This window comes from Malurus melanocephalus, unplaced genomic scaffold (assembly GCF_030028575.1).
Source record: "Malurus melanocephalus ecotype Western Australia unplaced genomic scaffold, MMel_1.1 scaffold_128, whole genome shotgun sequence".
Lineage (NCBI taxonomy): Eukaryota > Metazoa > Chordata > Aves > Passeriformes > Maluridae > Malurus > Malurus melanocephalus.
The window spans coordinates 538675-555326 of NW_026623360.1; the positions used below are offsets into that span (position 1 = coordinate 538675).

The 16652-nt window shown below is 41.9% G+C and overlaps 1 protein-coding gene across 3 annotated transcripts in view; it reads left to right on the forward strand.

The window, feature by feature from the left end:
• ITPR2 (inositol 1,4,5-trisphosphate receptor type 2) overlaps nt 1–16652 on the forward strand; it is a 240651-nt gene that overhangs the window by 124264 nt on the left and 99735 nt on the right. For all 3 annotated transcript variants that reach the window (XM_057370513.1, XM_057370515.1, XM_057370514.1), the window contains 3 exons: nt 1313–1503; nt 2809–2951; nt 5288–5396. In XM_057370513.1, coding sequence (XP_057226496.1) covers nt 1313–1503; nt 2809–2951; nt 5288–5396 — 443 coding nt within the window. The remainder of the gene's footprint in view (nt 1–1312; nt 1504–2808; nt 2952–5287; nt 5397–16652) is intronic.

Below are 16652 nucleotides of genomic sequence, written 5' to 3' on the forward strand. Positions count from 1 at the left end.
TTCAATAAGGAAAACTGAAAAATGACTTATTAGTCATTATTACAAATGAATTAAAACTGCTTCTCCATTTCACTTCTAAGTTTTTATTAAACATAAGYTGTGCCATGGAAGTGAAATGACGTAGAATACAGAGTTTAATCACTGGAACAGGACCTAATCTTTCAGAGATACTGCTGCATTGATCATAGAATTACAGAATGGCCTGGGTTGGAAGGGACCTTAAAGACCATCCAGTTCCAGCCCCAGTGACAGGCACAGGAACACCTTGCACTATCCCAACCCAAGCCCCTTCACTTGGACACTTACAGAGATGCGACAAACTCTTTTTTATTGGTTAAATTTCAAACAACTCATTCTGAGTCAGAAAACAATGCACTCTGATCTCCAGTGGAATGGAGAGAAGCAACTAAGACAGAGATTTTACTGAGGGAGAGGGCAGATACCTTCTAACATTGCCTTCCAAACTTCCTTTTCAAACAACAGTTCAGGATGCCATAGCAGTTTAATAGTGGAGTCCCTGTAAGAATTCCTGCAAGTCTTTCCTTTTTTATTTTTAAATTCTGGTATTCGTTCTACATGTCATTTCATGCCTGTTAARTCTMAAAAATAAAAAAAAATAGYRTTTTCTAGGTACTGGTTAATTTCTTTTTARCTATCATTTAGACTATCAGATATTTATTAACTACTGGATATATTGCAGTGGCATCCAGGAACCATCCAGGAATCCAGGGTCTAGCAACCCTAGCAGTATAGGAAACACAGAGAGAAGAGACAGTCTTTTTCAAATTGAATTTGTATGCACTTGGTTCCTCAAGGTCTTCACAAGAGAAATTCACAGAAAAGCAACCAAGAGTACTTGGGATAAATTGGATAAATGTGCATATGCCCACTAGAAAGAAGAATTCTAGAATTTGCTTCTGAAGACAGTAAAACTAACTGTTTAAATAATAAYACATACTCCTTTTGTTGCATTTATTAATATATCTGGATTTTTTCAAGTTAGTAAAACAATTACTCTGTTTTAAAAAATAAATGTCTGTGTCTATGCAAAAATRTACTGGAAACAGTCCTCATCTCATTTAAAGTAGTACAGCTTCCTTTCTTTAACTAGATTATGGCTGATTTCTACCACTTAGAATTATATGGAATCCTTACATTTAAGGGTCCTTATTTTTAGGATCCTTATTTTTAAAACTTACTGAAGTGGTATCACCCTGCCCCTTTACTTCAACAGGATCAATCTTTTGCATGCCATGATCCTCATCAAGTTTTTGTCACTGTAAATGTCTTGGGTTTTTTATTCCTATTAAAGCAAAGAACCGGGGGATTGCGATTCCAGTGGATTTGGACAGCCAGGTCAACACCTTGTTCATGAAGAGTCACTCCAACATGGTGCAGAGGGCAGCCATGGGCTGGAGRATGTCAGCCCGCAGTGGACCTCGCTTCAAAGAAGCTCTTGGTGGGCCTGCCTGGGATTACAGGAATATCATAGAGAAACTACAGGTACAGACATAGCAAAGGGCTTGGGCAGCAGGGGGAGGGCAGTTGTGTCACATGTGCCAGATGTGGAAAACACCAGAGACAGGCACAGAGCATTTGTGGTGCTGGATTAGAGGAGCCATTGCATTTCTGTGTGGGAACAGCTGAAGGTTCAGCTCCTCTCTGTGCCTGGTTAGAGCAGGGCCTGTTGATCCAGGACGGGCATTTGGGTCCTACAGAGGTCAGGGGTCGGAGGTGTCCCAGAATGAGCTGAGCTGGAAGGGTCCCACAAGGATCATCGAGTCCAACTCCTGGCCCTGCACAGACACCCCAGCAATCCCACCTGTGCCTGAGAGCAATGTCCAAACACTCCTGGAGCTCTGGCAGCCTTGGGGCCCTGATCATTTCCTGGGGAGCCTGTTCAGTGCCCCACCACCCTCTGGAGTAAGAACTGTTCCCTGATATCCACCCTAACCCTACCCTGGCACAGCCCCATCTGTTCCCTGCATCCTGTCCCTGGTCACCACAGAGCAGAGATCAGGGCCTGCCCCTCCTCTTCCCCTCGTGAGGGAGCTGCAGAACTGCTGGGAGCTCTGCCCTCAGTCTCCTCCAGCTGAACAGACCAAGTGCCCTCAGCCACTCCTTGTGGGGCTTCACCTCCAGACCGTTCCCCATCTCCATGTCCTGCCTTTGGATGCTCTCTTAACAGCTTTAGCTCTTTCTTATATTCTGGTTCCCAAAACTGCACACARTATTCAAGCTGTGTTCTCTTCAAAGTGCTCCAAAGAGCAGGATCTCTTTCTGCCTCTCCATGGCCACACACCTGTTGTGGCTGCAGAGAAGGTACTGGAGGTTTTAGGAGCCACTWTGTCAGGTTGTGTCACGGAGATTTCCATGAGATGGAGATCACCTTGTGCATGTAGAGCTTAAACAGMATCAGGGGTTCATCAGCTGAGAAAACAGCAGGACCCAGACAAACAGAGGGGCCCTAAACACCAAGGACACAACACCTGAGGTGACGCACTAACTGTGTGTGATCAGCATTGTTTTCCTAGCACACCATCATCCTGCCTGTTGCCATTGGTTTTGGGAGCAGCACTTCAGAGGAGAAATTTGAAAGAGAACAGCAAGGGGCACCTTCTCCCCCTGCCCAGCTTGAGGAGTGGTGTGAAGAGAGGCTTGAGGTGGCTTTACTGTCACCTGGCTTGCCCAGTTCTCTTGCACCATCAGAGTATGCCAAGCAGTGCATCACCCTGAGCTGTGCGATTCCACAGTGATGTTGTTGTAGTTCTCTTGCACTTTTGGATGTTGTTCTCCTGTCTTCCCTAGGACGTGGTGTCCTCCTTGGAGCAGCAGTTCACCCCCATGATGCAAGCTGAATTCTCAGTGCTGGTTGATGTGCTGCACAGCCCAGAGCTCCTTTTTCCTGAGGGCAGTGATGCCAGAATAAGATGTGGTGCTTTCATGTCCAAGTAAGTGGCATCCAGAGGGGCCTATTTGTTTCTTGGGAARGATGGCAGGGTTTTAACATTTTCAACAGCACTTACCTGTGCTTTTCAGCAGAGATTTAAGCATTCTGGTGTCTGAGTTCACTATTGAAAGCTTAAAGTGAGGTCTTTTTCTCCATGTTTTGTGTTTCTCAGCAGTTTTGTTGTCTGGGGAAAGCAAGGGGAGAGATTGCTTGCCTTACCTGCTAGAAATGGGTTGTTAGTGGCTTGTTAAAATTGTGGCAGGCTCAACCTACTTCTGTTTTCTTAATAGGCTTGTTTTGCTATTACATTTTCCAAATCAACAGCAGAAACTTAGACTTTCCATAGCAGAATTTTCAAGAATTCATAATGAAACAGTGGGGTGCTCAAGGCTTGTGGGTTTTTTGTTGGATTTTTTTTTTTTTTTTGGTACAGCAAATAGATATTTTTATTTTAAATTGCCAACAGCTCTTTAAAAATACATTTCACTGGCACCCCTATCTGGTCTTGAATTATTAGATGTTTTATTTGCAGTCTGTGCATTGGAATAGAGTCTTGCAAATTTTTTATTAGTCCTCAAGTGAGATGCCCTCCCCGCCCTTGAGAAACTATAATTTAAACAGAGATAACTTGGGGGAAATTAATGTATTTGGCAGCTCTCCTGATTCCTTGGCTATTTGCATATTCTGCAGAGGTAGTATTATAACAATATACTTTATATGTTTGGAAATTTTGTTTTTAAAGTTTAATTTTGTGATTGGCTYATCCCATGTCCTCTGTCCAAACTCCTGTTCGAAGCCAGCATGAAAATGCAATRAAGTTTTCTGTTYTCACAGAATCACAGAATCATTTAGGTTGGAAATGCCTCTAAGATTAAGTCCAACCTGTGATTGATTTCCACTTTATCAACCAGCCCAGAGCACTGAGTGCCATGTCCAGTCATTTCATCAACACTTCCAGGGATGGTGACTCCATCTCCTCCCTGGRCAACCCATTCYAATGTTTAACAACCCTYCCCAGGAAGAAATTCCACCTGATGTCCAATTTTAATCAATTACTTCCCATGGCAAAGTAGTCCCTAGATAATGTAGAAATCCCTAGATAAAGATGTACTTCTTTTAAAATGTTGTTAGTCCTGCAGGCCTGAGAACTGCTTGGTTTTGTTCTCAAAGCTCATTAAATCAGTGGAGATGACAGTGGGACAATGTCCCCACTGAGTCCAGGATGGCATTAGCAATCCCTGGAGTCATTTAAAGGACATGTGGCATTTAGGGAAATGGTTTAGTGGTGGCCTTGGCTGATAAATTAAAGGTTGGGCTCGATGTCTGAGAAGTCTTTTCCAACCAAAATGGTTCTGTGATTCCAATTTAGCAGTGATCAGGATGTGATCAGTTCTGTTGGGATTCAGTTGGGATTCTGCTGGGATGACACAATAATAGGTCTCCCAGCCTTGGTTCTGGTGGCTGTGATTTGGGACCATTAATRCTGCCATCTTTCAGTGTAAATCGATGGCACTGTGCATGTGTTGCATGCTGATCCCAAACTATAATTTGATGAATTCTTTTTTATCCAACATAAGCCAGCACTGGTACTGAAGGACAAAAAACCTGTCCAAGGCCCCTACATTTCCTCCCTTTCTATTTTCACAAACATTTYTCCAGCAATGTGTGAACCAGTGCAAGGACCTGTGCACAGATCTGTTCTGCACAAAGAGAGAAAGGCTGCTTCTGGTGTCGGCTTCAGCTGACTGAAATCCAAACTCCTGTCACAGTCATAGCTGGAGACAGAAATGTACCTTGTTTTCTGTCTTGTCAAGTTGTTGTGTGAATGTAAACAACGATTACRTTTCAGCCAAATGTCTGTATTTCTGAACACTTCCATGTAAGGTTTTTTGGAAAWCCTTTTGGCTGAATACCATTTGCTAATTGTATCATAAATACATTATAACCATCACAGAAGCGGGGAGGTGTAAAGGTTGTAGCTTTTAAAATTTGCAAGATGAATGGTGAACACCAGTTACCTTTAAATAATGGTTAAAATAAGTTACCTTTAAAAAAAGAAAGGATGAAATAGCAAGTCTGGATCTTCACTGGAAACCCTCATAAAAAGTGGATGTAGAATTCTGCCTTCTGTACAGGCAGTAAGATATGCAAATTGACACAAAAATCTCCCAACACCTTGAAAGTCCCATTTCCCTTTTAATTATGATTTCTCTTGCCCACTTTTATTTCCTTTCCTTGAGGAAAAATATAGTGATGGGCAATTTATGGATAAAGAAACTGTAGTATGGCTTAGCAACAATGTGCAATGCTCTTTAAGTTTTCATATTTTACTTTAAGGTTGATTAATCACACAAAGAAGCTAATGGAGAAAGAAGAAAAGCTCTGCATTAAAATTCTTCAGACRTTACGAGAAATGCTTGACAAGAAAACTAACTTTGCAGAAGAGGTACTGCTACCACTTTACTATCAAATATAGAACTAACAGCACGGTATTAAAACATTGGCTGTGGGACAGTAACAGAATCTGACATGATTTCAATATTGTACATGTTTTAGAGATAACTTGGTGTCTTAGGAACAGTGTGGTAAGGTAGGAAGTTTGGAAAAAAAGGAAACTATTTGCCTTATATAGTTTTGTGTGAGGGACTTAACAAGAGTCAAGGCAAAGAAGATGGAATAAATTAGCAGTAGAGAGTATTACAATGTATAATTATTATATATTGGATAGCTTCTCTTTCTGGAGACTAGTCTCCATATGTCACACCTAACTTTACCGTAAAATTAATGGAAATATAGGGATTTTTAATTGCAATTGTACWGTTTTTCCCTGCTGCCTATGGTGCCAGACTTTTGTACTCCACACGCTTTTCAATGCTCACAAATGTGTGAAAGGAAATCTGCAGTGTTTAAGCAGAGCTGCYAGTTTTGGGAAGAAGTGACATAATCTGTACTCTGTACGTGTCTAATTATTTCTTGCATTCCTCTCTCCCCTCATTGCCCAGTTTTCTCKTGCGAAACCAAGTTTTTCAAACACCTCTTTCATTTTGCCTGTTCCTTTAGATATCAGTAGGTAGATTCAGATTTAGATGTCAGCTGTCCCTGTTCTTTCTGAGCCTGATCCCAGTGCCTTTTGTGCAGTTTCCTCTAATCCATATTTCTGGGTATTCCCCAAATCCTTTCAGCATTATTCACTCTTAAATATGAATCACAGAGCTATCATCTAATCTCTCAGTGCTGACATCAGCCATACCCTATGCAAAAATAAACAGTGTAAGCAGAGAAAACCAACCCCATCTTCACCTCCTGCTCCAAGAAAACGGTGGCTCGCCCTGGGCAGGCAAATTCTCTTTTAATGTCATAAAAAGAATTTCACAGGGGAAGCAGATTATTATTATTCTTTATTAYTATTCAAACTTATTCTAATAGCATTCTGGGTGCATAACACCACTGCATCACATGGGAAACATAATTTGCTTTTGTACTGACCTGTGCCAAACCTCTCCAAAATAATTACATAGACCCACCATAAATTAAGCTCATCTCAGGACTACAGGGGAGGAAAAAAGGCAACACTTTCAATGCAGGACTTCAAACAAGCAAGAAGATTTGCTTGTTTTGATTGCTCYTTGTACCCTGTTGTGGATGCTGACAAAGCAAGAATGAGTTAAAGGAGGGAATTCCCATCAGAGGGAGTGTGCTCCATTGGTGTTTAGAGGCTCTCCTTTTCAGAAGTGGATAAAGGAGGTGTATTCCCAAATCCCCCTTGCAACCTCCCCCATCTCACRGGAGCAGGGTGGGTGGAACAGCTTTGTACACAGAATTTCTGCTCTGTGCTTCCTCTGGAGTCCCATTGGTTGCACAGAGGAACTTGATGAATCAGTGCAAACAAATACATAAATAAACATGCTTGGATATGCTTTGCAAGTGCTTCTCTGGCTTGCTACTCTTATGAGTCATTGTTCAATGCCATAGACTTCAGAACAGTAAAAATAGCACAATGAGTAGCCTCATGTGCGTGTTTCCCATCTTTTTTCAGCTGTGATCTCACTGCCTGCAAAGTTATTCAACTAYGGTATGCAGATATTAAAAAAAATAGTAGTAAATGCATAATGGTCATCACCAGAATAGAGCTACAAAGGGAGGTGGGACATTTTGATAGGAAGCCCGAGTCTGCTAATCACCCATCATAATGTATTTTCTGTGATAAATCTGACAGAAACCTCCAGTTTCTGCCAACTTTCCCATAGTGAGAAACAAGGGTGAAAACACAAAATAGCRTTTCTTCCTCTTTCTCTTTGCTTTAATTCCCACCACTGAGAGCCTTCTACTGTCTTTGTCTTTCATTTGGTCACTGGAAGGTAGCTTGTGTCAGTCATTGAAGGAACAAGGGGGGAAAAAAGGTGCAGGGCCTTATTTCACTGATTTTATACCCCTTCCTGTATCCACTCTGCCAACTCTGTTGTTGCAGCTCCCCTTGGTGTGTGTTTCAGGTCTCTGGTGCTCTCCTGGCTCCATCCCTGGATTCCCTCGCAGTGTTCCCTCCTGAGGCAGCACTTGCTTGGTGCCTTGTCTTGCTTAGCACCACATCTAATTGTGTTGGGAATCAAAGTTTAATTTCAGAAGCTTGATTTAAGGTATATAAATGACACATAAAGCCTCCTGGCTATTGATTGGCTTTCATAAGTAATTGTGGGTGATTATTGCAATCTCCTGGAAGTTCTGCATTAAGTCCTAGTCCTGCTTGTATTGATTAGGTCACTMACTGGAGAGAAACTTGATCTACAGMCCCTCCCTTAYAGAAGGCTCTTCCARAACGGCATTAAAACATTTGGGGGAAGCAGTGTGTGGAGGGAGCTCTCATTATCTCTGTTCAGACAGCCACTGTAGTATCTAAATGTATTTATCTAAAAGCCTGCTTCAGACAGACTATTTGAGAAATAAAACAGGAGGGACAGAAAAGACTATGCTTGGACTGGATCTGCCCCATCTATATTTGGTTTTGTAATTTCTGGCCATTTTTATACCCATTTTACAAAATCAGAAGGATTTTAGAGTGTGATTTTTGAAATTTTTTTTAAGCATAGCATTTTATCCTTCACCATTTTGCTTGATACCAGTTTAATTTCTGTGTGAATGTTGCCTCTAGACCTAGTTACGCATCTCAATTTGAATCTGGGTAACATTTCCAAAAGCACCTGAGACATGTAGACTGATGTGTGCTCACTTTGCAAAGGATTGGAGCAGTTTAAAATCTTAGCATTAAGTTGCACTGCTTAAAATGTCTGTCCTTACAACAGAGCTGATGGTCCAGCAGCTTCAGAGAGGGCTCAGAAGCTTAAATTAAACCCTCCTCAGTGAGTTAGATGAAGCTGTTGAACCCTTGACCAAATTGTGCTCATRTGGCAACTTCTCAACTCATTCCAGCTGCTGGCATGGCAATGCCTTGGGTATGGACAACCTTCTGATTTCCCAACTGTTCATAAACCAAGTCAGCACCTCTTGGGGGGGAAATATCCTCTGATGATGTGTATATGTGACAAGTTCAGTGTAAAATCATTGGCTGATCAGAGTGCTGAGGGATGATAGGGCATTACAGGATATGGCAGAATCCAGGCCTGTGGCAGCTCCRAACACTTATAAATGAATTGAGCCCTTCAGGAAGGGGTGCATGTGCTGCAGAACACAGACTTTATACTTTTATTTCCTGTTTTAGGTAYTGAACTACAGCATAAATAATTGAAAACTGCATTTTCAAGTGTCAGTAGAACAAAGACTCTGTAAGCTGCTTAATTGTCAGAAATAAGTAGTTGTGCTTTTTGCCTTATTTGGAAAAACTCATGCAAAATGTTGGTTTACTCTTMGACTTTTGCACGAGTTCATGATTTAAAATAATGGAAGTAGTGGCCTTTTGTTTTGCAGGGTTAATGTTGCTGCATTTGTTTTTAGATATAAAATGTAAGCTTGTCCYTTCCCCTTTGTTTGCAGCAACACCACCAAATATACATCTTAAAAAACAGTACAGCTTTGGTGGAAATAGAAATGTATTTTATTCCTGTGAGATGTGGTCCCAGATATGGCCACTGCTGGCTCATGGTCATTTTGTGCTAGAAGAACTGAATCTTTTCATGTGGAGCTGTTGACAAAACTCCCGTGAGTTTGTCAGAAGCAATAGTGCCAGTTTATTATTGTATTGATCTACTAGTCAGGCTGAAGCCAGTGGGAGCTGCAGGTCTTTTTCTGCTGGGATAAATGGCCTCCATGGGTTTTGGAAGCCAGGAGATTTTGCTGAGAGCCACTACAGTGTCCCAGCATTGCAGYTCTTTGAATCACAGACATTCTCAATTTGAACTGCATTCTATTGTATAGCCTCACCTTTTCAAGAGGATTTTACTCATTTGCAAATTAGGCAGCATTCAGATAAAGAGCATTTGTAGGTTAAAAAAAAAAAACCAAACCAGAAAAAAGAGAATAATTTGAATATGTGTTGTTTGCTGAATGTATCATACCTCAAAAGACTGCTTATTTTAAATGGGAGAACGGGATCCAAATTCCTTTGTTTGTGTTACAACTCACATTTTGGGTTAGTGGCACTGCAAGCATTTTGAAGAATTRCATTTAATTTTTCCCCTTTTCTGCTGTCTTTTTATTTGTGCTGATGTATAAAAATACCTTTGCACTGGCCTGTTTCCCCTTGTTGTCATCAGGCTGTTCTTCCCTCTAAGCTCAGTGTGTTTGTGAGGTGAGGGGGGGGGGTAGAAACACCCCAGGAAAACATGTAAGCTCAGTGCTGTTTATACTGAATTATATTTAAAATCACTTATATATTTTAGCTGGTAAAGGATGTTTTTGCAGGAAACTGCATTAAAAACTCTCTCCTTAGGAAACCAGTTCACAGGGGAGAGCTGGAGATGCAGGGAGGGAGAATGTTTGATTACCCCAGCAGCTGGTTGTGACCAACCTGGTACAGTCAAGAAGCTGCTCTTGGTGCCTTTGTCATGGGAGTTAAATGATGAATGAAAGTTCAAACAAAAGTGGGACAAACCCCTTGGTCTTGGAGATGCTTTGTGTGCAGGTGGTGGTCAGCTGCAGAACCCAAGCCTCCACAAATTCATTGCCGCAGAGGATTCAAGCTTTGTTATTGCCCTGAATCCTCAGAGCCTGTAATTGCAGTGGCAGGAGCAGCAGAGCTTTCAGATATGCAAGACTAAACACTAGCTGTGGTCAGAAACTTAAGGTATGTTAATTTCTCATTAGACCYACTCGCTGACATGCTACAAAGAGATAACACCTACAGAAAAACAAGCGAGCACAGTTTCACTTTCTCCCCTGTAGGCTTGAAGCTGGGATAATTAAGCAGAGGGATACCAGGAGGCATGTGATGGTGGTGTTTGTTCTAGCCAGGTGTTGTCAGCCACAGTGCTTAGAGCCCCAGGCCAACCACTGTTGTGTTGTTATTGCTGCACATTTCTGGGGCTGTGWCAGGCAGCATCAACCAGAATATTCTGAATTTGCATCTCTCATCTTTGGGGTGCYTCTTATCCCTCCTGTGATGTGCATCGTTCTGGACTGAAGGCCACCACTTCTGGACAGCCCCCAGATATTCTGCTGGATTTTCAGTCACGCACATTTGTTGCTGGTGCAAAAACCTGTGAGAACTTGGTATATGAAAAGCATGACTTATATTTAAGAGGAGGGTTTTTTTTTTTCCTGTAAAAGGCCCCTGAGATTTGCTCCAGCTTTGGACTGTCCCGTGCTTGKGCTCAGAAGCCTCTTCAGAGCCACTTCAGTTGGGCCATTGTGAGGAGCTTCCAGGGCTCTGTGCCATGGGAAGTGTCAGTGCATTGCTCTTGTTGAGCTGGACATGAACTTWAAACTCAAAGTCGGGTATCGAGGACAGGTAATTCAGAGACAGCCCTCCTGACCCCCTGTGAAGTGCAGGTCCTGATCTAGTGAAAGGCAGGAGCACTTTAATCTGCTGCAASGGCAGTGAACACAGCCCTAACTACATTGCAGTTATGATTTTGCATGACTTTTGTCATGTTGTTTTATATTTATAATTGTTAACTCACTGTGATGCAAATACAGTATTTCCAGAGACCTAAAGGTACTTTTAGCTCAGGTGAGAGTTCAATGAGCAGTGGTATTCACTACTCACTGGTACTTACTCTTTTTTGTTTCAAAACCTTGGGTTTCAATTTTTTGTAGTTTGTTTGTTCATCAAGCCACAAACAAATCTAATGGCAGGATGCCCAGGCTGTAAAAACACATGGTTRCAAACACATTTCATCCAAAAGATTGTAGTCTCTCAGCAGCCTATATTTATCAAATTTTAAGAATACAGTATGTTGTTACTCAGTGTTCTTTCAGAAATATTAAATCCCAAATCCTGATTGCTAAATTATTTTCGAACTTGTATCATCTGCCCTTCTCACATACATCATCTTTCCTCTCAAGGAGCATCTGATACCGTAAAATATTTTTTGTAGCTACTGATTTACACAGCATCAACCAAACCAATAAAACTGGAGTMGCTTGTTCCTTGCTCTGAACTTCTAATGACCAATTTCTGCTCTGGAATTCCCACTTCACACAGTGTATGGGACATGGGGGGCTTCYCCTTCTTATTTCACATTAATTCCTTTCATGGATGTGATCTTAACAAGGGCAAACCAACAAGAAAATCTTAACTCCCTGCAAACTGTTTGCCATCCTTCTCTGTTGATATTGCTATTAGTTAAAAACAAATGGAAAAGAGTGCAAGAGAAGAGAGGTGTTTAATAAAAGAAACTGTTAGAGCTCTGAGTATGATTCATCTCACTTTACTCAGGTACAATATTCACTGATCAGGATCCTTTCTGTGAACAACAGTGGCAGGATTTTATTTTTATTGTTGTTTCAAACATAGGTGAGATGAATTTCACTAAAGACCTCAGTACATCTAGAAGGTAAATTCTATGCTCACTATGGCTCTTCAAATCAAATTCTACCACATGAAGATATCATGATCAAGGTTTTCTTCCTGACTGGTTTTATTTCTATATTTTGAATTATGAATAGAGCTAGTGGAAGGTTCTAGCAAATTCCAGATTGGCAAGGGACTAGGTAAATAATMAAAGGTATCTTGTGAGTTAATATGTAAAATGAGTCAACAGTTTCATCATATGGTTCATGTCTCCAAGTGTGTGGAGTTTTGTGTGAGGATAGATTCATATGCATAAATATAATTATTTATTTTAGATGATTTATTCCTATTCTATCTTCTTTTCTTAGAAGACAAATATTAGAATGTTAATTCAGTATCTCAGCATATTGTTTTGTTTTTAATGGAGTAGCTGTTCTTGCTTAGAATATAAAGCAACTGATATGTGTTAATGCTCTCAGAGTTACTTAACAGGRAGAAAAATGTAATTCCCATGGCCACCCTAATTTTAGTGATTGGTGGTTGTTCAWAGTGTCCAGTGGACATCCCAAAGGCCTTTGTCTGTGTTTATTTGCAGAGCAGTAGCCATTCAGATGGGTGCAACAGGGGTTTCCATACCCTGGGAGGAGTTACACTGAGCTGGGAAGGGAGTTCAAAGCAACATGTGAGAGAAACAAATTGCAGGCAACCTGAAGTTTGGGATGGTTGCAAGGTTTTTGGGGAATTAGGAGAATAAAACTGCATAAACCTTTTTCCTGATTGAGATTCTGGAGCATGTTTCTCCCCACACACTTCCCACTCCCTTTTCAGAATTAATTTCTATATGAAAAGGCCACATTTATGAGCAATTTCAGTACCAYTGCCAGGTAATGGTTATAATTCCTACCGGGGAGCACAGAGAGTGCTGCAGTATCGCAGAGACCACAGTGTGGCAACTGTGGACTTTTCAGAAATGTCTCCTGTCTGTGGGAGCAGGTCAGCTGCTGCTGCTGCTGCACAGCTCAATTCCCACAGCAGTCAAATGTCTGCAGCAGTCGTGGAGGGGGCGAGAGAAAATGTCTCCTTCAGTTCTGAATTCCCTTGGAAAGGGAAAAGGGTTCTTTTGTTTTCTGGGTGGGTTGTTTTTTGTTGTTGTTGCTGTTGTTGTTGTTGACTGTCACAAATTTGCTGCTGCTTTATTTAATATGTTTGAGCAACAACCCTGTTTGTACTTTGCAGTCGCACCAGAGATAGCAGTGAGCAGAATTCAATGCCTTGTATTAAGGATGGCCAATGAATATTTATGATAGACCTAGGGAGCCAGTAATAAAAATGAAATCGGCATGATGCCACTAGATCCAAATCTTTGATCTCTGTTTTAAGAGAAAATACAATAAAGCAGGGGATAATGGACTCATTATAATGGAATGGTTAGTTATGGTTACTTAGGGCAGCGTGAATAGGTGGCATTACATAAACTGCTCTAGTCCAAGATTTACGATCYAGAAATGTGTTTCAGGCACTGAGTTTCCACAGAAAACATGAGTTTATGATATTATTTTGGTTTAGTCAGTCCAAACACAAAGAATTAAAGATACATCCCTTTCAGATGCCAGGATGGGCTATGCTCTTTCCTTACTAGGGAAAGCAAAAGCACTAAGAACCACCAAGGCCCTTCTAYTCCACCTCTTTCTGTGCTTCTGCTCCTCATCCATCATCCTGTGAGCAGGTAGAGGGAGGGTTGGACATTGCAGAGGGCTGGAAATTAAATTCCACTCCCTGCCCAGGCTGTCTTGCCAGACATCAGGTGTGAGGGGACACTTGGGGTCGTCAGGAGAGAAGGAACAACTGCTGGTTTGGCATCACCAGGAGGACTCAAGGGTAGTGGCTGGAGATCTATGCCACAGCCGGAGGCACCCATCTCCAGCAGGAGCAGGGAGAAACTTCTGCAGTGTGCTGAGACAGCTCCCAGGAAGCCTAATGAAGGAGATGGTATTTGACAGGGATGGGGAGCAGGAGAGAGTGAGCTATTTTTCTTTTTAATGGTTGCAATTACGTGCTCAACACCCCTGCCACGCTAAGCAAGACGCAGAGGAGGGTTGATTCCAGGCTGTAGATGAAAGCTGATCCTGAGGTCTCTGTCTAGCCAGGCAGGAGGAGGAAATGGAAACTCACTSTTTTCTGATTCGTTTCAAACTGATGTAATTTCTAAGGGACTTCATCACTAATGACATCTGGCAAGGGATTAGTCTGTAACGTGGCCCATCTCCCCCTTCTGCCCCTTTTCAAGAAAAAAGAAAATATATGCTATATTGAACTTCGGAAAACAGCTAGTAAGCAACCACAGTATAGGATTTTTTTTTTTTTTTGGTCTGATGAGGATTTTACCCAGCATGTTTGGCCTTGGAGGAGAGCCTGCATGGTATTGCCAGCTGGAATTGTCAGAGCTGCTTTGTCTTCTGTCCCAGGAAAACAGAAGCCTGGCGGGCAGTTACTCTCGCTCTTATTTCATATCCCTGCTTAGTCAGAGTTGCCAGCCCCAAGCACTGAAAACCCTGAGTCAGGCCACAAACAAATCACGAGATTTGGCTTGAAAATCATGAGATTTTTTAATTACAAGTAGTTTATTTGGGATTTCTCTGAGTCTTTAGAGCGCCCGTTCTTCCAATTTTATTTTACAAATCCCAAAGTTTGAAGTACGCTTTGCTGAATTATGCCTCTGTTTATTTATTGCAATAAAAGCCAGGTTCATTTGTGGTCACCTGACCTCTGGAACTGGTGAGGAAAAGACCAGAATAGTTAAAGGATGTGTGATGACCAGGCTGCTCAATGAGGGGCCTGCTCTGGGGAAGGTGATTACCCTGAAGATTTTGAGCTTAATTTTCTCAGTGTCACTTTGACCTGCAGCTTTTTGCAGAGAGCCTGAAGTGTTCCTTGCAGTGAACACTCTGTGCAGGTGGTGCCCTGTTCTGGGCAACATGTGAGGCCCCATTAATCCCTTTGCTTCCTGTTCTCCCTCTGCTCGTGCAGGTCCCGCTCAGAGCTCACACCTGGGGATCTTTTCTGCTTCCAGGGGTGCCAGCGAGAGGCACTGCTGGCTCCCAGRTGGGGACAGGGAAACATGCTCAGGAGCTTTGGACCAGTGTTGGTGACTGCAGGTACARAGCTGTCACTTGGGGCTAGGGACAGGGCCTTGTCACACTGAAAATTGCTTTTGGCAGACTTGTCCAAAACRTTTTGTTCCCAATTACTGAGTGGTTACACTAGCAAAGTCTCCTTATATTCCTCTTTTTTCTGTAAGCTTTTTACCACGCCCCCTCCTCCCGTTCCCCTTTTTTTTTCTATTTTTCTCCTCTTTCTTGCAAAAAGCTTGATTTTTTGACTCCTTAGCTGTCTACAGTAGCTTTTGTGTCCCATTAGCCCTCCACCCAGTAGGGCTGGATGCCTGTCTGCCTGTCTCTGCTGCAAAAGAAATTTAGATAACCTTGGCTCTCAGGTCTTCYAGTTGGAAGACTCCTTACTGCTTCCAGGGGAACAACAAGCTTCCCTTCAACCAGGTGTTTTCTCAGCTGTGACCAGTTAGAGGTTTCCCAGCYCTAAGGTTCCTCCCAGGCCRCTCTAGTGGGTGCAGYTTAGCATTTTAAGAAACCAAACTCTTCTAAATATACAAATATTTGACTGTGGCTCTCTAAAAATGAAATTCTTTGCATTTAAACAAATGCTGGAAGCCCTGCACAKCGTTGGGAAGTTCTTCTTTTACAGTTTTTTCAAAGGGGCTGAAAATGTTCCTGGAGAATAGACTGTGCAGCCTKAATATCTTTGGTTTTGCAGGGAGACTCATATTAACTAGGCTGCTTTTGTGAGGCAGAGGATGTAACAGTGTTAATTCACTGCTGGCAATAAAGTGTGTGCTGGCCAGTAAATTTACCCTGGATGGCACAGAGGATTGTTCTGGTTATGTGTCCCAGTCTTTATTAAATTTGTCCTGGTTGTTGCTGGCATTTTGTGTAGTCACGATAATTCTTCATGATAATTCTCACAATGAAACCAACCATAAGAACTTAGAAGGGGCCATTTCAAAAATGGAAGTTGAACCATTAAAGCCATCCTTTTCTTCTTTTCCTTCACATTTAAGTGTTCTTACAGCAAATAACATGCCTGGGAAAACCTCAGATTTTATTGTTTGAGTTTGGATTTTGATGTGTGTGTGGAATTGTTTCCATGAAAAAAAACACTACAACCCAAAATGACAGTCAGAGCAGCAAATTTGGGTGGATTCTGTTGGGGTTGGGGTGTGCTTAGTCAGAAAAGAGTTGCAGAAATCTGGGCAAAGTCTGGTACCTATTTGTGCCTGTGTCGGCCATCGGGTGAGAGCAGCACTGGCCGTGKGTGGGCACAGGGCTGGGAGGTGGCAGCTGAGCTGGCTCCTTCTGGGCTTCCCCCTGGTGCTCAGTGAGGCTGCTTAGAAGGGTTTGCTGTCCCCAGCATGGTCTGCAGGGAGTCACTCAACTTATTTCCATACCTGTGATACTGAAAGAGCTTGCTTTAACTCAGTAGCAAATTCTAGCACACTGGGTATTCTAAATACAGGTCTTTAACTTCCTTTTTTTTTAAAAAAAAAAAAGGTTAAAAAAATCCAATAACTCAGCTACTTAATATATACTTTAATTCATCGTGTATTTAATCTAACTTTTAAACTATAAAAAATTTGAAACTGGAAAAACAATTCCTTTGTCTCTTTAAACTGTCTTTCTCTTTCCTGATTTTGCACATACTTTTTCCTTTTTCTCTATGTTTTTTTCT